We start from the raw sequence: 22401 nt of genomic DNA on the forward strand, positions 1-22401 counted from the left end.
TTTTGTGGATACCTTCTTATTCTTTATTGAGCTATAACACACATACAGTAAAATGAACAAATCTGAAGTGTGCAGCCCGATGAATTTTTACATACACGTATGCCCCTGAATCCACCCCGAAGATAAAGAGACAGAATACTTCCAGCACCCCAGAAGACCTCTTATTCCCACTCCCAGTCAGTAACCACCCCCACAAATAGCCTTTTTTCTACTCTTTTCACCATAGATTGGCAAGTTTTGCCTGTAAATGAACATCACAGATACGAATCCTATAGTATTACTCTTGTGTCTGGTTTCTTTCCCATTCTTATGTCTGTGAGATTCTTCCATATTGCTGCATGGAATAGTGGTTCTCTTCGTGGCTGGGTAGTATTCCGCTGTACAAATACATCACAGAGCCTCCATTCTACTGTTACTGAACATGTGGGATCATTTCCAAACTGGAACTATTATAAATAAAGGTGCTGTGGTGGTACATACATGTCCTCGTCTCTCTGGGCTGTGTTCTCCAGTGGAATTGCTAGTCACAGGGCAAACCTAGGTTAGCTATTGCAGTTACTCCCTAACAGATTTTGTGGACATATTTTTAAAAAGGAGAATACACACTCAGTGTGTCATTTGCCAGTATTGTTCTTCCCTCTAAGCTGCTAGTGAAGCAGCCTGTTGAGACTGCAGAACCAGAGGTTGGACGTTAGGGTCCCTGGCTTTGAATCAGCTCTGTCACTTACAAGCTTGGTGTCCGCAGGCCAGTTATTTAAGCTCTTTGAGCCTCATTTTTATCATCTGTAAAATGGTGATAATAAAAATGATCACCTCACATCATTAGTGTGAAACTTACATGGGCTATCTATAAAAGTTCTTTAAGAGTTGTGAAATGTAAAAATCATCCTTACAACCTCAACTTTTTGTATTTGACATACATCTTCCTTGAAAACAATCTAAAAAGTTTTTAAAGAGAATCACTATTAGTAATCAATAGAGAAAAAAAATCAGTCTTTCCAGAAAAAAAATACTATCTCCCTATTTTATAGCCTGGGCCAGTCAATGGATCTGGGCAGTCACCACTTTGATACACCTGCATGCTCCAAGGGCCCCTCCACCCCAGACACAGCTGGGAGTCACACATTCGCTGTCCTTGTCTCTGGCCAGCTTGCCTGTTTTCTCGTATTTGCATTCTCTGTTGGGAACTATCCCTGCCTCTGCGCTGCGTCTCTTGTTTTTAATCTTGTGAAGTCTGAATATTAGATGGCCCTTCTCAGCATTTTCACCGATGCATGTGCATACACACATCAACCCAAGCACACATGAGCACACATACTGCATGAGCACACACACGCTGCCTGAGCACGGCTGGAGCAGTTCTCCCGAGTATCTGTGGAGCCGCTCTTACTGCTTCTCTATAGAAGTGATTTAGTTTAAAGACTAGCAGCGGGCCCTTGTAGACACAGAGCACATAGTAGTATTTAATAAATATTTGTTTACAGCAATGGACATAACCAAGGTCACCAACCCCTCCGCACTCTTCTGAGACATGCTCTCCTGTCGTCTCTCAGCAATGTACATGGCTCTCTCTGGGAATCAAATGCTGTTGTGGCTGCAGGAACCTCCAGAAAGGGTTGTTTATTGCATTAATGTTCCTTGCACACTCCAAGACTGTTTTTGGAGTGATAGGAAGCACAGGAGCTTTGCAGCTAGATAAGCCTGTGTTCAGATCCTGACGCCGTATTCCTAGAGCATAAGCTCTGGCCTCTCTGACCCTCACCTTTCTTATCATAAAATAACATTGGTGTTGGTTACCTTTAAGGTGGTTGTAAGAATTCAAGAAGATAATTAGTAGAAGTTGCTGGTATTCTTCACTTCTTCCAACTCCTCCCCACAACACTTTGGTGTTTTTTTGTTTTGTTCTATTTTGGGGTTTTTGTTTTTTGTTTTTTGTTTTTTGTTTTTTGTTTTTGTTTTTGTTTTTGTTTATAGGTTGACCTCTTTTCTTCTTCCCATATACACCTCAGTCTCCTCCCAAAGATGGCAGGGCCTGGATTGGTTAAGAGCATGACCCATGAAATCAAAGTGTCTTGGTATAAAACCTAGCATTGCTGCCAATTCACTATGAGACCTTGAACAAGTTGCTTAACCTCTCTGAGCTTTATTTCCTCCTCTTAAAACAGGGATAATAATAGTTTCTATATCATAGAATTGTTGTATGGCTTCCCTGCGAATAACCGTAAAGCAGTTGGCACAAAGCCAACACTGAGCTGCTCGTGGTAGCTGGCAATATAGTAATAGTAATATTATTATAATATTATTGGTCCAGTGGATGCTGATAGCTGTGTTTCTCTCTGTCACACACACACACACAAACACACCCCACTTTGGGTTTTCCTGATCCCTCCCATCGGGGCTGCTTCCACATGGAGGCTCTGCCTCTATCGCCCTTTCTCCTGATTTGAATCCTCACGAAGGACAGGAACTGGGGTTGCTGTACGGTTTTGGTTGGTTTGTTTTTAAGTTCAAAATTAATGAAACAAATGTCAAGGAAACATAATCTTTAGATCTTTGGAATATATATAAAAATAGGAACATTCGGGTCTTTGTATAAGACTGCTGCTGTAAGTTTAGGCTTATGTATTAAATAGAAGAAGAAAAATGTGTCTGTTCAAATGCTTCCAGTATTGGGGGTTTAAATTGAATAGATTATTGTCTGGAGGAAAATTCAAGTATAAATTAGACTACGAAGAATTACTAATTGTTGCAGTTTTCATGTTAATTATTTCATGTTAAAAAATTGTTACCGCATAAATTAACACATTCTTTCACAGGAAACATATTTTAGAAAGATTTGTTACTTTAATAACTCTTTGTGTATTAGAAATCCCAGATGCCTATACTAATTAAATATAATCAGATTTTAGATTCAAAAAGCACAGTAACCATTTAACACAAACAAGCAGGCAGCTAGGTTGAAAAACACACTCAGGAAGAAGTGGATCCCTGTTTCTTTCGAATTTGGAATTTCACCATCCAGAACTGTGAATTCAATTCCTGTCCTTCCTTTGTATTACGACGACTGGGGATTATTAGACTCAGAGCGCCAGCTTTCCAGCTCAAGGGCTCCTGCAGAATTATTAATCAGCCGCTTCTGAGGTCCCTGTAATCCAGTGGCAGATCAAGGCTGATCTCGCCATGAGATGCCCTCCCTCTGCCCCCGTCAACACATGAATTTCTTATTCTCTGTCAACAACAGCATTGCCATTCCCGCACAGTGTGCTGTGACCTGAACAGCAAATATCAGGAGAGGGAAGGAAAAAAAAAAAAAAAAAAAACCTTTTTAATTATTGAATTTAATCTAATTCTTCCCATGCTAGAGAAGCAAACCATCCTTTGATGAAAAGCAAACCCTTTAAAATGCAAGCCATTGTCTTAGGCACCGACTAGTGTGTTCCCAACTCAGTGGTGCCGCCATGAAATGACCACGCCAACCCCCGACTCCCCAGCCCACACTGAGAGTCTGTCATCCTGAGGGCTGTCTCGGGAGAGACCCCAGGGGACTTGCCCGACAGAATGCCCTGCCCTCCGAGGTCAGACACGGCTTTCCCGCTGAGCTGAGTCGCATGCCTGAACCATGCTGCTTGTAATCAAGCTTCCCGGATCCGAGTTTGGTACACTTCAGTCACTAAGCAGAAAAGCTCCTTCATTTGTATTCTGTCGCTTCAAGCTCTGAGCTTCCACCTCGTTTCTGGGAGGGACTGCTTTGTTTATCTGCTGAGCCACCGTGGAGCTTCGGGGCCCAGATTAATAGTTAGGGGGAGCAGGTCAAATTGGCAGGGAAATGGAGATGAATTGTAGAGCGCATCCATTTTCCTCCAGGAAAGGGTGTGTTGAAAGCCAAAGATTAAAATTAAAAGAAAAGGGACTCTAAATCACCCTTTCCTACTACAGTCTCTCTGTAAAGATTAAAACTGTTTCAGGTCGGAGATGGGACCAATTTCTTTCATCCCCACCCTCGGGCAGCTCTGACTCTGCCCAGAGGATACAGATGGACTGGAGGTAAGCAGTGGTCACCTCAAGGCCAGCTTCTTTGCACACCTTTCCCTTTATCTGTGCTGGTCAGTCCCGTTGTATATTCCGTGTGAGCATCTCTTTCTCCTTTGTGCTGTTTTGGGCAGAGCCTTTTGGTGGTTGTTTATGAATGGTCAAGAGCAAGTCCTCAGTCTGTGCAGCCCACATTTCTTAGTAATCATCAAGAAGGAAGCAGATGGTCACCCTCTGTGGTTTTAAAGTGTGTAAATAGGAACTGCAGATTGCCATCAAACATCAGAAATGTCATTTGGCTTCCTTGTCTTGCCTTGCTGGCAAAAGGAACTCCCGCATTTGCATCATCTGGGTAATCACGGACACGCAGTACGTTTGAAAACTGCCCCAGGTTCTGAAGCATCATTTCTTCCAGCCAAAGGAGGGGGCTCAGTGGCATTGCTCTGCCATCCGCAGGGTGGCTCCCCCACTGGCACAGATACCGTGCCAGATTGAACGAGGGAACGGTTTGAAAAAGCCACCCCAAAGTGGTACTTGTCTTCTGTGTATCCTCTTATCGTTTGATACCTTCTGAGCTCCCAATCAAACCCCATGACCTCCACCTGTTCCCATACAGTATCCCCCAAACCCAGTGCTGCCCGTGCAGCCTAGCTTGCCATGTGGCATGAAGTCAGACTCACACGGGCCCTCTGCCCCTTCTAGGGGTGGCTGGATTCTTGGCATCATTTCTGCATTGAGCTACATCCCACACAGCCGTTAATCACTCAGGTGAGTTCCTCTCACCACCCTGGGCAGCAGTGTGCAGATGGTCACAAAGCCCTCTTTTGCTCTGGATTGAAAGTCCACAAACATAGTGTTTATCCTGTTGAAGCTGTGAATCAGAATTTTTATTGTTTGTTTTGTTTTCTCTTTGCAGAGGTAATCAAGTTACAGAATTTTTATTCTGATATTGCTTCCTTTCTGGCTCTTGGAAAACTGGAAGGATAATTGGAATTATTCAGAGCCTCAGTATTCTAGAACAGCAAGCAGGGCTCCTTTTTTCTTCAGTCCCACCCAAGATAACCACTTAAATAAGCTTCCATAACACAGTCTGTACTCCAAGGAAAGTCCCTTTGATGGTTCTCAGATTTCCTTCTTAAAAGGACCAAATACCCATGATTTCAGGAGATGCCCATTAATTTTACTCTCTACTTTTGCGTTGCCCCCATGAGTTAAAGTGGGTTTGTCATTGGTCACCGTTGCAAGGGAGGTGATGGAGAATGACAAGCAGCCCAGAACTTCCTCCCTTCACTTCCTGGCGCCTCTAGGGATATGTGGAAGGAATGTCACAGTTTACCTGCTGGTAGCCTGCATGTCTGGATCAAATGCCCTTCCACAATTTATCCTGCCTATCCTTCCCCAACTGCAAAACCCCAGGATTAAGACCTAGAGTCCAGCCTAGCCCCTGCATTCTCCCTGGGAGATGAGTCTACTCCCCTCCGTCCTCTCGTTGTCCTGGGTTCGATTTTTATTACTCACTGAGAGACCTTCTATCTCTTCTCTGTCCAGTCTTGAACTCTGGGCTCTTTTGGAACTTTGCTCACCCCCCTCAGCCTGAATATTCCTTCCATGGATTCCACTCAATTAGACTTTGGATCTATGCCTAGTTAATCAACCTTATCTTTGCAATATGTTCAGGCCCACCTTCCACTCCTTGGTTCTTGTCCTCCTTGACCTAACTTGTCCCTTCTCGACTCGCAACCCCGGTGGGACAGATTCCTCCTTCCTCCCAACCTCCCTCCTTCTCAAACTCCTTGCTCAACATTTTCAAATTTCGGATGGAATATAACCTTAACCCATTGTAACATTTACTTTTTTTTTTTTTAAAGCATGATGCTAAAACCTTTATGAACTTGAAGTAGAAGTTTCAACAGAATGCGTCACTAGAGATAACTGGAAAACACCCAGTTGCATTACTTCAGAAGCATTTGGGAAATCTGAAAGTCATTCCCTTGGCCTAGTGTGAAGATTCTGAGTTTTGCTTTGCCAAGTTTCATTGGGTTTGAAATCGTTGTTTTGTTTAAGTAACCACAAAGTTCCAGGTCAGGTCAGCTTTGCTATTGCTTCTTTCACAGGATATCCTGTCCTGGTACTGCCTCGTCACCTCTCCCTCCTGTAAACCAAATTTCTGTTATTGGCATTGTTTGTGATATCTTTTCTTTTATTACCCGGAGTAACTTTCAAGTTGAAGTATTGCATACTATTAAATATTGGATGTAATAATTTTCAGAGTTAGTGGCTTTATAATTAAAAAGGGCTCTGGGTGGTTCTTTGGTTCAGAAAAGCAGTGTCTATTGTTGAAATTAATGGGTTTCCTCCTTGAAAATGCTGTTAGGGCACAGCTCAGACTCTCTGTAGGAAGGATTTGGCTTCTTTTATTCAATACTGACTTCACCTTCTCCACCTTGGCCTAGTTTTTTAGCCAGAGGGGATATTCTCTGAGACTATGGAATTGGCCTGGTCACCAGGAAAAATAAAAGAGAGAGAGACTTGGCAGTTCAGCTCTCCGGTGATGTGAGCTGGGCCCAGCCAGGTCTGTCCTGGCCCCTGCCCTGACCCTCCCCGCCTCAGGGAGAGCCATGGGTCATGCATCATTTCAGTGCGGCTACCTCTCCCTGAAGCCCTCATCTCCTGCTCATGTTCTCTTTTCCTCTCTCTGCTGAGCCCTCTTCTTCCTAAAGGCAGTGCCACCATTTAGTTATCTGTTGGATTTGCCTGTGAGCTCTGTCTCCCTGGCTGCCTAGAAACCCCAAGGGTGGAGGCAACCTGTGCTTGGTTTTCCCAGGAGCGCCTCACAGGGTGCTGGGGACATCGTGGACCCTCGGAAGATTCTCATTGATTGGTTGATGAGTGTTTTGATGAGGGTTTTTTGTATCTTCTTTTCCTCTTCTGATGTTTGGAGAGTGTTGGCATTGCTGATGGCATTTGCCAGTGCAACTCAGTGACTTTAGGCCTTTACTATCTGAATAAAATAACAGCTGGCATTTATTTAGCTATTACCAGGTGCCAGATGCTGTGCTGAGCCTTTTACATCAACTATTCTTCTCACCACAACCTTAGGAGGTTATCATCCCCAGTTTACAGACAAGGAAACTGAGACTTAGGGACATTTTAAATGATCAACCAGCAAATCCAGTGTGCAAGCACAGGGATGCCTGCCTCGGAAGCTCCTTTCCTAAGTGATCATACTGGTCCTTCCACAAGTAACTACTCAATCCCAGCTCAGCCCACAGTTGGACTGCTTTGCGTTGTCACTGAAGAGCATCCACTCGTTTCCTGACCGGCTTATGTACTCTTACTGCAGGAGGTGATTTGGCAGCAAAAGTATCTGCAGTCTTCATTGGAGCATTTGAAATGCCCATGCCATCATCTTAATGTATGAAAACACATAAAGAACAGGAAGTAACTGAGTCAAGTAAGACTGTTTCTATTTGAGGCAGAAGTCAAAACCAGATTACCTGGCCACTAGGGATAGAGGGACTTCATTAACTGGAATGTGGTCTGGGGCTTGGGATGGGCCATCCTAACATAATGACTTTGGGCAGTCATCCTGTTGGCACTGAAAAACCGAGAGCATCAGTCAGGCTGTGCTGTCGTATGAAAGGAAGATTTTATTCCTATAACTTTTAAGAGTGAAGAAAATTATTAGTTTATTACACCACTCTATTGTCACTCTTTGTGTTTAGTTTGATTAAGTCTATGTAAAGGAAAAGAATGACTTTGACCATCAGGGTGTCAGATAACTTACTGCCTGGCTGGACCCTTCAGCTAGTTAGAGCATTTATTGCTGTTTGACCAGCCTTAGGCAAGTTGCTATGAAGAAATACGTGTCTCCAACCTCAAAGGATTTGCATTCTATTGAAGGAGATTTTTTAAATAACTTATGACAGAACTAGTAAAAGGACACAGAGGAGACGTGGACACGGTGGAACAGTGTATAGCGTTTATGCAGTCAGGCTCTGGCACCTTTGGTTCAAATCCCAGTTCTGCCATCTACACGTGTTCTTTGTTTGGCACATTACTTTCCTGTCTATGTTCCATTTTCTCATCTGTAGAACAAGACTATTCCTGGTATCCACCTCATGTGCACAGTGCTTTGCATGCCTCTTAGCAAGCACTCAGTGTATGTTTAGCTATTGTGGTAGCTGCTATTATCAAGCATTAAACTGTTGTTTCTAGCACTAGGCGCTAGGTGCATTGGAGGGATTAGTGAAGGCCGGAGTAATCACAAATGACTTCATGAAGGAGGTGGGACTGGAACTGAGTAGGCTTTAGCTAAGCGGGTGAAGGGAAAGAGAGCATTTCCAAAGCCAATGTAAAAGAAACAAGTGTGAGCATGCTAAGTGCAGGACACAGGTTATAGTAAAGCAAACTGAACTAGATTAATTGTGTTTGGGGTAGCAAGAACCAAGTTAGGTCAGGCACAGTGGCTCACACCTGTAGTCCCAGCACTTTGGGAGACCAAGGCAGGGGGACCCCTTGAGCCCAGGAGTTCAGGACTAGCCCGGGCAACATAGCAAGATCCCATCTCTACAAAACATAAAATTAGACTGGGCACAGTGGCTCATGCCTGTAATTCCAGCACTTTGGGAGGCCGAGGTGGGTGGATCACCTGAGGTCAGGAGTTCGAGACCAGCCTGACCAATATGATAAAACTCCGTCTCTACTAAAAGTACAAAACTTAGCCAGGCATGATGGTGTGCACCTGTAGTCCCAGCTACTCAGGAAGCTGAGACAGGTGAATTGCTTGTATCTGTGAGGTGGAGGTTGCAGTGAGTTGAGATCACACCACTGCACTCCAGCCTGGGCAACAGAGCGAGACTGTCTCAAAAAAAAAATAATGATAATAATTAAAGTAAAAATTAGCCAGGCATGATGGTACACACCTATAGTCCTAGCTACTCAGGAGAGGCAGGAAGCTTACTTGAGCAAACCCAAGCAAGAAGAGCCCACAGGGGAGACAAGCAAAATGCTTGGAAAGAAAGGAAGAACATGGGGGAGAATAAACTCAGAAAAATAATTCATGCATTTCTCATATAAATGTTTGAGCTTTGCAGGTTGGATCATGCTAAGTTTTACTGCTTTGTTGCCAAGATTATTGGTATTATTCAAATGTGAGAAGTGTGCTAAAATAGTACAAATGTACCCAGAGCCACTCGTTAAGTAAACATGACAGAAGCGACAATGGAAGCATCATCTACCCAATTGCTAATTGCTGATAGACACCCATGGGCCTTGAAATGTCATGATGCTTTTGAAGAGTTTTGAAAAGTCAAAGCACTTTTCCCATTCTGTCTCATCATAAATCATTCTCAAGGTAATGATGTGTTATCTTCCATGTTTTAAAAGACAAGGGAAAAGAACAATGTGGGAAGTTATCGCGCTTCTGCTCACAGCCCAGTGACTTTATGCTCTTAGGATGGAATCCAGAATCCTAGTGCAGCTTACAGAGTCCCACAAAATCTGTCCTTGTACCCCATCTTATTATTCTCCATAGCACTTTATTGTAGTTGACATATGTAAAAGCCATTCATTTATTTTATCTCCCTCAAACTAAGCTTCCAGCTCCATGACTGCCAGAGACTGCATTCACTTTCATCCTCCTGGTACCAAGTGCAGTGCCGGGCACTGCGGAATACTCCAAAAATACTGGTGGTAGGAAAAAAGAGAGAACAAGCCAGCCCAGCAGTGGTGGGTGTTTGTGTTATTTCTGTGGACAAACTTTGATAACTGAATAAATCCACAGCCCTCTCCTTTCTCTTGCCTGAAGCATGGATGATTATTAACGTTACTTTAAATGAGGAAGACCAGGGCTCAGTGAGGTCGAAATGGTTGATGCCTAGTCACTTGCATTCATCCCAGTCTATTAAGAATTTATTCTTAATCCAGTCTACTAAGGATTTTCCACTTTGTTTCACTGTCAACTCTCCCAAAGCCCCTTGCCACCTTGTCTTTCTGCTGATGTAACTAACCACCCCCATCCCCAGCTGCAGCCCCAGTGAGCTAGGCCCCCTTGTCCTCAGAAAATAAAATGTGGGGCTCCCTCACTCAGATACATTCACTCTGACCCAAAGGGGATCTGAACACACTTCCTTTGGCAGTGAAAATGTAGGGTTCTCCAGGTGTTTTAAGTTTCATTAGGGTGTGGCTATTGGTTTTTCATTTCAATTGGCAATTATTAGACTCTTAAAAGGGCATCCAGACAGTGACCCTGGTGCTGTCACCAAGGACAAGTAGAGGACTCACCAGAGGGCAGGGAACTGATAATATGCTCTGTAAGGAACTGTGGTTATTCAGCCAAAAAGGGTAGGGCTGTCCAGCTACTCATTCATTCATTCAGCACCTGTTTATCAAGTGCTTTCTCTGCACCAGACACTGTACTCAGTACTGGAGATGTGCTGGCCATCCGGGAAGACATGCTCCAGCACTCAAGCACAGTATGTATCTGTGGACAGAGACAGCCTCCAGACAATTCATGCATTCATTGCACTTTAATAATAACAGCTTCATTAGGCAATATTTACTGGAAAAAAAAATAGTGACAGCTACAAAAAGGGAGGTGCTCTGGCAGCATAGAAGTAGGAAACCTACCCCAGTCTTGAGTGATCAGGCAAAGGTTCCCTATGCAAGTAACACTTTGGCTAGGAGCAAAAGAGGAGTAAGAATTAGCCATGGGGTAAGGACTTTTGACAAAGGAAATAGCCTGTCCCTGAAGTAGGTAGGAGCCTGGCATTTGCAAAGCAGTCAAAGAAGGGCAATGGAGCGGTTGTAGAGGAGAGAGGAGGAGAGCAGAGGAGAACATGTCTGGGATGATAAGAAGCAGCTGGGGAAGTAGGTAGGTACCAGATTATGCATGTGGATTATATTAGAAGGCTACTGTAGAAACATAGGGTGGGCATGCTGAGCAAGTGAGGACTAGAGGAAGGGTAGTGAATTCAAGAGTATGAAATGGTCAGGATGTAATGGACCTGACATGGGCACAGACAAAGCAGGAGGGCACAGAGATCATTCAGTAAAGATGTATTGACCTCCTTCAATAGGCAGGCCCTGTGCTGGGATCCGAGTGTACAATAATGAAAAATAGAGTGTCCAGGCGAGGATGATTCTCAGGATTCTGTTATCAGCAACTGGGTGGTTTACAAAGTCACCAAGGATTGAGAAGCCAAATTGTGGGGAAGGTAAATCTTGGATGTTGCATTTGATAGGGGCGCTGACTTGTATAACCAGTTTCCTTCTCAATTGTCTCTCCATTGTGATGATGGAGAGACATCCGTCAGAGAGAACTCCATTGTGATGATGGAGAGACAATTGAAAGGGAAACTGGTTATGCAAGTCAGGGACTCAAGAGAGAGGTCCCATCTGGTGATATAAATGCAGGCATCGTTGGGTTCAAGATAGTCATTGGAGCCACGGGAGTGAATGAGACCCCTGATGTTACACAGAGTTTGTGACCACTCATTTCGTATCTCAACAGAATTCAGAGAAATAGGATCAAGCTGTATATCAGAAATTATTTAAAATATCGACATATTTATTCATCACAGGAATGATTCAGCCTAAGGCTAACTGGGAGTTAAATGACTAAGGTACAAAGACCCTCTTACCTGGAAGTTCTAGGACATGGGCCCCAGTGACAACACCAGGTTGTCAAGTTTTCACCATGACAAGTCAAGGTTTCAGCAATGGCTTGGGAGTTTGGTAATATTTGCAAATCGTACCTGGAAAACATTCAGTGGAAAAGATGCTTCCAAACACACACACCGCACACACACGCACACATGTTATGGCCTTTGTGTATTGGCTTAAAAGAATCCTAAAGAATCCTAAACTGTTAAGCTAATTCAGTAAGAAATGACAGAGTGGTCACTTCTTTTTTTGAATTCATGTAAACATGGAACAGACACACTAAGTGTTACAGTAAAGCTCAAGATAACAGTGACATAGATGACCATTACCTGTATAGTTTGCTCTGTTCCCTCTAAATAAAATGCGAAGAGGAGAAAACTGTTTTCGTATCTAAATCCTGCTTCCAAGCAGAAGAATTTCAAAGAGTGAATCAGCTAGTTACATAACAATACCAAGTTAACTGCATTGCAGTTCTGATGTTTTCTCCATTGTTCTGTAAGTCCATACTACTTAGAAGACCGCTTTGATTCTGATTTGTTGCCTGTCAGAACTTTACTTTCAAGGGAAAGGCAACATTTACACCCAGGAGATCCTTCCTTCAAGGTGTCTGAAGTCTCCTAACTTACAGAGCCCACTGCAGCAGCCCTGCAGCAGGGACACCTGTGGGATTGTATAGGTTATGTACTACACAACCTTAGGGATGCTGTTTTCATAGACCGGGGTTTCACACTGTGCAGCCTGCATGGCTAGTTGTAAAGACACCTGCCAAAAATCCCCAGTTAACTCCTCCACGTTTACAGCTGCGTTTTAGGGCCAGTAGCTTTGTACCCTCAGGAGATGGGATGCCAGGATAAGGGGAAACAGAAGTAATGAGATGTGTGGAAGAGGAAGCAGGGATTAGCTCTTTTCAGTAGAAACCTCAGTTAATCATTAATACCTTTTTGCTGCTTTGATTTAACCTTTTGTCTTCCTTGAAAAGGAAAATGAGTTATCTATAAAGAAGCTTATTTTGTCTAAAGTGGCTGCTATTTTAAGACGGAAGAAGCAGGAGAAGTTGGACAAAGACATTATTTTTTATTCCTCCAAATACATTATAAATACATTGTTTGGTATAAATATATTGCTTGTCTTAGAAATAAAATTAATACAAAACAAATTTAAGTCAGCTTAGTAGTCAGACCACATATCTACAAATGACTTCCTTTCAAAGATTCCTTACATTTTGCAGCCTTTATTTTAACATTTTTTGAAGGTTTATATATTATAATCCTTATTGTAGATTATAAAATGAGAAAATAATGAAGTGGACTGATGCAACTGGCTGATATTGCCGTTGGTTTTTTTAATCTGAAATTATGAAATCACTTGGAAAATCTAACATGACTGTATCCAAATTTTAAATAGTCGCTTTCAGCAACACACACACCTTCACCAATGTCGAGTGATTCAAAGAAGAGGAAAAACAACTCCTTTGGTTGTCATTTTATTTACAGGGTTTGTCTGCACAGCAGAGAAAAATGTTCCATTTACTTCAGAGATGGTCAGAGATTTCCAAGCCATTTGGCTCAAGAGATGGTTTAAATAGGAATGAATGTAGTATACCTTTAATTCTCTGAAGTAAGAGAACTCCAGCTGAGGTTTGGTCCGGGGCAAAGTCTGCTCTCAACACTGAAGAAAATCTATCACATTAATCCCAGTGGCTCAGAGTCCAAAGCTGCGTGAACAGAATACTCAAGGATAGGAAGTGTGAGAAGAATGCTTTGAAAGAAACTTTAAAAACAAAACGACTATTCAGAGAATACCAGGTCTTACGTGGAATCATCTAGCATGTAAGGAAAGATATAAATAATGATGCCTGAGAAACATAACTAATTAAAAATAACTCTATGCATAAAAGGAAAACTATAGAATAACTTTTCTGCTCCAGTGTTAATGTGAGATGCCTCATAATGAAATAGTAGGATTTTTTTTTTTTTTTTTCATTTCATTTCACACAGACGCATGAGAGATGGAGAGGAAAATTATATTGCCTGAAAATGCCAGGGTAGATTTACTAAAGATGTTATCATATGCTGTATTTAAGAGAAAAATCTAATTGCTATAATTTATCATACCTCTGGCTATTAAAACTGTGCCAATTTAAATATTTTAATCATTCGCCACTTTTGTACATAGTGACTTTTTATAGAAGATTCTATGAAACATGCTGATTTTGTCAGCCTTTGTATGATTTTTAGGAGCTCCTTAAGTAGAATGAACATGCTTTAAACATGTAATTGTGTTTCCATAAATAATAAAAATTCCTTGTGTTTTTCTTTTAGTTTGTTCAGTAAAATACCTGGAACTGCTTTATAATTGCTGAGCCGAATGTTTGAGAGCATAAGCTGCTAAATCCCTTTTATTTTATTTTATTTTATTTTATTTTTTTCTGAGACGGACTCTTTCTCTGTCACCTAGGCTGGAGTGCAGTGGCATGATCTCGGTTCACTGCAACCTCTGCCTCCGGGGTTCAAGTGATTCTCCTGCCTCAGCCTCCTGGGTAGCTGGGACTACAGGCTCGTGCCACCATGCCCGGCTAATTTTTGCATTTTTAGTAGAGACAAGGTTTCACCATGTTGGCCAGGCTGGTCTCGAACTCCTGACCTCAAATGATTGGCCCGCCTCTGCCTCCTAAGGTGCCGGCATTACAGGCGTGAGCCACCGCACCTGGCCTGAATCCCTTTTAATTCCCTGCACACACATCAAGCTTGTAGAAAGCAAGGTGGACCACACCCTTCCTTTTGGTTTAGAGAGAGGATTATTGTAATGATCAGTTAAATTTTTGAATAAAAAAGACTCCACTGACTGACGTGAATTGGCACCTTGGTCTTGAAAAGTCAGAGACTCATAAGACAGTCATGGAGGCAAAACTGCTCTTTAAAAAACAAACATTAAATACTACTCTTTCTGGATGGTGGAAGAAAAGGTGGTAAGAAAGTGATCTTACAGTTTAGAAGAAAAAATTATCCCAGGAGTAAAGATGGCCGCTACAGGGAGAGCAAATGTGGAGAGAGAAGGAGCTGGAGGCACATCCCTTTCCCTGCTGTGGGTGTGGGAGGCCTTTGGGAAATCTAACCCATTTCAGCAGAACACATGGGCTGCATCCAGTTGTCCCCACCCTGGGAGCCGCTCTGTGTTTTAATCTGGTTTTGTGTACCTGGTGAGACCACACTATCTTACATACCAGAGGACTCATGAGAGCAGCATTGTGACTAAATCCTATCTGTGTGTTTTAAAACATAGCATTATTTCAAAGTTAAATATATATATAAGTTTCCTAAATCACAAGAAACCAGGGCTTCTCCCCCCCTTTATTGAGGTATTAAGGTGCTTTGAGCTAGATTCCTTAGGGTCACACAGCCAAGACCAGACCCTACATCTTCCCAATTCCGGCCCATCCCTGCTTCACCTCCTTTCTGTCCTCCCCTCTAAACCTGCTCTCATGAAAGTAGTTTGCACGTGCCTTTCCCTCTCACACCCCATGCCCAGTGCAGCGCCCTCTGCCTGATGAATAACCTGGTGTTCGTTCTGCAGGTGCAAAATTCCCCATCAAGTGGACGGCCCCCGAGGCAGCCCTGTACGGGAGGTTCACGATCAAGTCTGACGTGTGGTCTTTTGGAATCTTACTCACAGAGCTGGTCACCAAAGGAAGAGTGCCATACCCAGGTAAGAGCAGGGCCTCGCAGATGTGGGCCTGGGATCGGAGGCTTTTTTGACACCATTTGGGGAAACTTCATCCACTTTGCTTTCTAAGCCCCATCCTCAGCTTTCTGCTGAGCTTGAGTTTGAAGAACACGGCCAGGTATTCAGCCAGAGAAAAGCAGAACTGGGAGCCACCATGTATGTAGACAAGCAGCCACCATGAACTGTGTGTCAGGATTAATGTAAGTAGCAGCTGGTCTAAATGCTTCAGTCCCCTTCCAGTTCATAGAATCCCTCCTGTCTCAGTAGGAGTATATGTCTGTGGTTCCCAGAGCAGAAATGTCACTGGCAGTGCCTCTGCCCAAATGGAGTTTGCAGACATGTCTGGGAAAGAGAAGGAGAAAAGCCCCACTGCTTTTTGATTACACTGTAGCACTGACCCATGGAGTGAGCCTGGGAGGAACATGGCAGGACCTGTTCTCTCCGCAGGACGCGGCTCCAGATGGCCACAGAGAGCAGAGGCACATGCGAAATGCAATGTAGAGCCCACTTACTGCCTGTTGCTGAACAGTCAAAACATGTGATATCAAAGCAAGTATAATGTAAAGAAATTGGAAATTCTTAGACTCTGGAATGTTTCTGGATTTTCAGATTTATGCTTTCCAAAGAAACCACGAGTTTGGGTTATCCATGCTGAAATTGATTAACGTCGACAGATGGTGACATAAAGGACACCCATGCCATTTCACCTCCACGCTTTAGTGGTTATAGCCCAGGGACGATCTGCTTTTTTGAAATGTTAAGGACATATTTTTCAGTTACAGCTGAGTGAAGAAAGAACATAGCTCCCCCTCATTCTCTGCCTAAGAAAGGAGCTTGAAGGAAAAAAACAAACAAACAAAAACAGTGATAGAAACGATAGTGAAGATTAATGAGGAATTTAGGTCTCTTGCAAATCCTGGGTTTGTAATCATATCTTTGCAGTCAGAGCCAGCGAAGGCAGATTAATTGGTAATCCCTTTGTGCCTATTTTATGATTGTTTCTGGTCATCTTCAGAGAACACAGAGAGGGGCACATCACGATAATCTCATTCTGGGTTGGCATAGCCTTGAGACTCCTAGGAGAGCCAGGTTGACATGGAGGCAAAATTGACAAATTCCCAGTCTCTGAAGTGCCGACGTTTAGAGATGCGGGTGTAAGTCAGTTTTATTGATGCTGCAGTGACTGCTGCTCCCGGCATGCACACACGGGCAGACACTCCAGGAATCGCCAACCAGCACAGAAGAAAGGGCCGCCCTGGGGGATGGAGCATAGCGTGGGGGTTTCTGAATCGCTTCTCAAAGGGGAAGATGTGCAGGCATCTCTTCTTGATTTCTTGTCTGAATTTTGAGCTGATTTCTTCCTGATCCCCCCAGGTTTATAGTCACCCTGTGTGTTAAATGCAGTCGAGGAAGAAAGGTTAATGTTGTTTGCATTGCTGTGAAGCCTTCCCTTGTAGTAAATACAAAGCAGCTTTTTGTTACTCAGAATCTCACACAGAAACCAAGACAAAGGGGTGGAGCGGGGGTGGGGGGAGCCTGGGAGAAGGAAGGCAGGTGCGCGTTTCTCAGCAAGTCTTTTGTCAGGTTCGGTTTTAGCATAAAGAAAATGGCCTCATTTTACCACTTAGACTAGGATTCATTCAGCGTAGCTTCAGTCACTGTGAACTGTGCCAGGCATTTTCCTCTATCCGGGAAATACTGCAAATAAGACCTTCATACTCTCAGCAAGCCTTGATTAGTACCTGCCTCAGGCTAGGCATTGTCAGCACAGTGGGCAAGTAAATAAATGTAGCCCCTGTGTTCGTGGACGTTACAGTCAGATAGGTAAAATATGCATCAAATCCAGGAAGAAACCAGCCTTCTTTATTCCTTGTTTATTATTAGAGGGAGTCATCCTGAAGAGATGGATTACTTGGCTTTACCTACTATGGGGCCTAGATCTTCATTCTGATCATGGGGTCAGGGACACCTGATCCAGGTATCCACACACAGCAGGTCTGACAGGGACTCTTCATGCCAAGTCCTATGAGGATGGCAGAGGAGTCTGAAGTGAGAACTAACTCCAGCAGCTCCTGCAGAGAGAGCTGTGAGCACGTGCTGGTCTGCAGTGGGCTGTGATAACTGCCTCTAGCTCTGGAGGAGTGCTGGAGAGAGGGAGCTGTGTAAGGAAGGCAAGTAAGCCAGACCTTGGAAGGCAAGTAGGGTTTCCTCAAACCCAGAAAGTGGGAAAGCATCCCAAGGTCTGGCACGTGGAAGGCACGTAGGCCTGGGAGGACAGTGCCAGGGACCACAGGATGAATCTGAGAAGATGCCACGTACAGGAACACACCTGGAGATGTGGCTGGAAAGGTGGCCGAGAGCCTGCGTTGGGGCCTTGCTGGTTGGCAGTGGTGACCAGGGAACTGTGTCCTCATTGGGGGTGTCATGAGCTGGTCCTCATTCAAAGAAAGTCACAAAAAATTGTTCCCAGGCCTGTCTCTAGCCATGGGTTCTTTCTGGGTTTTGCTTTTTAACATAGCTATAATCCTGTTTCATTGGGTTTGTGAATCCAACAGAAAACTCAATCCTTGAGGGAGAAGCTTTTACAGAGGGATTCCAGTTACAGGATTGTTACCCTAACAAAGGATAATAATTCCTAAGGAGTAAGAGGTTTCATGAAGCTTCCTTCAGATGTCACTGTGAAAGCAAAGAAGGACCTTCCTCTCTGCATTCTTGCTATTTGTTGGTGTGGCAAGTCAGTCAGTGTACGCTGAGGGCTCACTTCCCAACTTCCCATGTTGTGTCTTTGTGCCTGTTGCTGGTACCCCAGGACGGACTCCAAGTCCCGGTCCGTCATGATTTCCATTCAGCATTTCGATGCAGTAGTAATGTCTCGACTGGCTAGAGTCTATTTACAAGTAATTCTTTTTTGGAGAACAGTAGATGGTGGTACATTTTTCTGAGTCTTCCATACCTGAGAATAGCCTGCTGTTTCCTTGACACATAAGAAAGGTCCTTTGGCTGGTAGGTGAAGATGGAGGTGCAGGAGGAGGAGGTGACTTATAAATCGGTTTTATGAAAGCTTTCCAGGCATCTTTGCCCAGCGTGAAAGAAGGCCCAGAAGTGACAATCCCAGAAGGAACTTGCGTTGGAGTATGTGAGGTGTGACCAAATAAAGGGCAAAGGGAGGCGGAGATAATAGAACATTGGCAAGTTGTGTGAGAGGAATGGACAAAAAGGAAGGGAAGAGGACAGTCTCAAACTGAATGAGAACCTTGAAGCTGAAGGAAAAAAAAATACTGAAATACAATGCTGAGATTAACAGGGGGGTGGTGGAGAAAAGTTACATCACCTTACCAGATGAGGAAGGTTGCTTTCAAGATGTGTAACAAGTATGGATGCAGTTCCAAGGAAGAGCTCCATCAGTTCCCTGCTAACAGCCTGACCAGAATGCATTCTCTGCATTGCAGGCTAGCTTGCTTTTCTGCAAGCAAGGGTTCAGAAGCATTCTTTACCTCAAGATTAGAACTGATTTCATACTGATGGATTATTGTGTATGAGAAATAAAAACACTTAAGTAAAAGCAGTTTTCTGGGGTTGATGCATAAAATCAGAGTTATGCATTTTTACCTGTCATTTCACCTTTAAAACCGTTCTCAAACCCTTCTTTTCCTCTCTGCTTCCAGTTTTTCCCCGCCTCCCCACCACCCACCCACCATTCTGCCATTGTCGCCAGCAGAGTTAGTATCCCAGAAAACACAGACCTGGTTATCTCACCCTGCTAGTTAAAAACATCCACAGCTTCCCTTTGCCTTCCAGATAAATCCTAGAAACCGTCATTTTACATAGTTCTTTATAACTCTTTTTCTGTAGTCATTCCACAAATATTTATTGTGTACCTACTACATGCCAGGTACTGTTGCAGGCACCAGGAATACAGCAGTGAAGCAACAGACAAATGCTGCTGTCCTCATAGACTTCCATTCTTCTTTGAGGAGACAAACAATAAACAAAGATAAAGAAGCAAAATATAGCTAGTAACAGCTAGGGAGAAAAATAAAACAGGGAAGGGGAGAGAGGGGAGAGTGGCAAAGGAGCACCTCACTGGTCAGTAAAGACCTGAAGGAAGCGAGAATCCAGCCAGGTGGGTATCTGGGAGCAGAGCCTTCCAACAGGGGAAGGGGAGGGTGCAGAGACCCTCCAGAACCACAGGAGGCTAGCCTGGCTGGAGCAGAAGGAGCAGCAGGTCCCAGCAGCCCCAGGGGCAAATCAGATAAGGCCTTTCTAGCTCATGGTTGGAACTTTTGCTTTTACTCTTAGTGAGATGGGAAGTGAGGGGATTTGAGCGGGAGAGTGACATGATGGGACATGATTTCTCTCTTGCTGTCTTCCATCCTTCACACATTACCCAAGACACATCAGGAGATCTCTCTTGAACATGCAAGCCTGTCTTTGTGGCTCCCCTGTCTGCCTGAGAACCCCTCAAAGCCCAGCTGAACATCATCTGCTTTGGAAAGCCTTCCCCATGTCCAGACCAAATGGGGTGCTCTCTCTGCTTGCCTCCATGACACCTAGCATATTTCTGTTGGGCCCCCTGTTTGTGTGTCTGTATTTCTCAGTAGCTTCAGAGAAGGGAGTTCCTTTGATGGGTTCCCAAGGCCCAGCACGGGTCCACCCCATAGTAGACTCTCAGTAAGTATGAGCAAATAAATGAGTGAATGAGACAGAAAAAAAAGAACTCACCTATGAGGTTTTTGAAACAAGGTTTTTAAATTTAGCCCATAGCCCGCAAAGCCTTTTAACTGTATTCTATTATCTTCACACATAGATATATATTTTCCCAGCCACAAGGTAGCCTCTGTCCTCAAAGTTGTTCTGGAAAGTTGACCCCGTGATCATTTCAAACATCATGTTCCAACACTGTTCTAGGCAAAGTGTCCTGGCCATTCTGTGCCCTGGCTCTTAACTGAACAGCTGTTTTGTGGATTTGGCAGGACCTGGTAGAGCAGGAACCCTTTATTTATTTATTTTTTGTTTGTTTTTGTTTTTTTTTTTTTTTTTTGAGATGGATGAAGTCTTGCTCTGTCACCCAGACTGGAATGCAGTGGTGTGATCTCAGTTCACTGCAACCTCTGCCTCCGAGGTTCAAGTGATTCTCCTGCCTCAGTCTCCCAAGAAGCTGGGATTACAGGCACCCGCCTTCACACCCGGCTAATTTTTGCAGTTTTGGTAGAGCCAGGGTTTCGCCATGTTGGCCAGGCTGGTCTCAAACTCCTGACCACAGGTGATCCATTCTCATTGGCCTTCCAAAGTGCTGGGATTACAGGCATGAGCCACCACGCCTTGCCAGGAACACTTTCTTAAGCAAACCACACTTATTCATTGGAAGCACTTTCAAATCATTCAACAGGTGACTTTCTTGAATACATCTAGTTGCTTGATAATGACCTGAAGAAGTGAGGGAAATTAATGAAACTGGCGGCTCTTTCCTTAAAGGATTCCAGGTGCCACTCTGGTCTTCCCTCCGCCTCAGAGACCTGAACCGTAGCTACCTTTTCCTCTGTGTTCAAGATAACAGCAGGAGCAGGTTTTTCATGGGAGAGGAAAGGGTTAGGACTCTCCAGCCAGGAGGAGACTGGGAAGCCGAATGAAAGCTCTCATCTTAGCCGAGGGTGCAGTGTCTCTCCCTGGCTCGTCCACAGCTCCTGGGGTTTTTCCTACAGCTCACGATGTTCCCTCGGAGGAAACCCTGCCTGGAATGCCCGGAGGTCATGCTGTCACCTCCCCCTACAGGGTTTTTCTTGGCCAGCGTGTCTGGTGAGAAGAGGAGGGAGACCAGCAGAGACTGCGTGCGAAGAGGGCGGCCAGAGAGGGACTTTCGGCCCCCAGTCCTGTGTTCCAGCCCCAAGTGCTCCTTGGTCTCAGGGGTGCGGTTCCAGGGCCTTCCTCATGGGCACCCTGCCTCTCTTTTTCACTCCCTTTTTTTTTCTGGGACAAAGGAGTTCTCTATGAGACTATATTATCAACTTCAAATACAGAAATACCTGTGTATTTAGTTACGTGAGTAGCTGTCTTTCTGTGTTTATTAATACAATGGGCTGAATAAAAGCCGCTGTCCTGAGGTCATCTGGCAAGATGGGGAAAGAAAAACAAAACAAGTCATTACTGTACCTTCTCAAGATAAGTTCTTTATTCTCATCCACACTCTTCCATCAGCTTCCCTCTGCCCAGGGTTTTCACAATGATCCTACACTAAAACCTAACTCGGCGTCACGGTTGTTAACCAGTACGATAGCAAGGACACATGAGAATCTGTTAATACAAGCACATGCGATGGCGCAGCCTCATGCTGAGCAAGCACCATTAACACCCCTCCTCCTTCCCAGCGCCAGCACAGCCCTGCTTAACAGAAGTGTAAACACAGGGCCTTTTCACAGGGTTTATGCACAGAAGCAAGGGGAGCCTCAGACCCAAGGCCTTATGCGCAACGTTGTGTAATTCCCTTTGAACAGACAGCTCAGTTAGCAAAAGGAATTTGGATATCTGATAACCTAAACATCATTCCCATTGTTAAAGTGCTTAATTATTCACATGGCACAAAAACCCAGGTTTTGCAACCCATAGTCAAATCCAGATGCAAACATGGACAGATAACAGTTAAAATCCCTGGTTGTACAGATATGGCCCATCTGAGATCCATATTGGGAAGCTGCACAAATGGAAAGCTATAAAACACAAACACTCTTCTTTCATAAAAGACATTTTTTCAAGTAGCTGAAAGCACAGTGAATGTTGAGGTATTTTGTTAACAAATGGATGAGCTAAGTTCAAGGGAAGTCAAGTCACTTGCTAAAAGAGGCAAAATTAGAAGTCAAGAAGTGACATCTATTTTGGTGCTCTGCCAATGAAAGTAATTTTTATTCCTTCCCTATAGAATCCAAAAGAAGACCAGGTATAGTGGCTCACAGCTGTAATTCCAGTGCTTTGGGAGGCTGAAGCATGGAG

General features: G+C 44.0%; 1 protein-coding gene across 9 annotated transcripts in view; it reads left to right on the forward strand.

Annotated features, from left to right (window-relative positions):
- FYN (FYN proto-oncogene, Src family tyrosine kinase) overlaps window positions 1-22401 on the forward strand; it is a 208470-nt gene that overhangs the window by 179837 nt on the left and 6232 nt on the right. For all 9 annotated transcript variants that reach the window (XM_023219049.3, XM_023219048.3, XM_023219050.3 and 6 more), the window contains one exon: window positions 15268-15399. In XM_023219049.3, the coding sequence (XP_023074817.1) occupies window positions 15268-15399 (132 nt within the window). The remainder of the gene's footprint in view (window positions 1-15267; window positions 15400-22401) is intronic.

Source organism: Piliocolobus tephrosceles, chromosome 5 (assembly GCF_002776525.5).
Source record: "Piliocolobus tephrosceles isolate RC106 chromosome 5, ASM277652v3, whole genome shotgun sequence".
NCBI lineage: Eukaryota > Metazoa > Chordata > Mammalia > Primates > Cercopithecidae > Piliocolobus > Piliocolobus tephrosceles.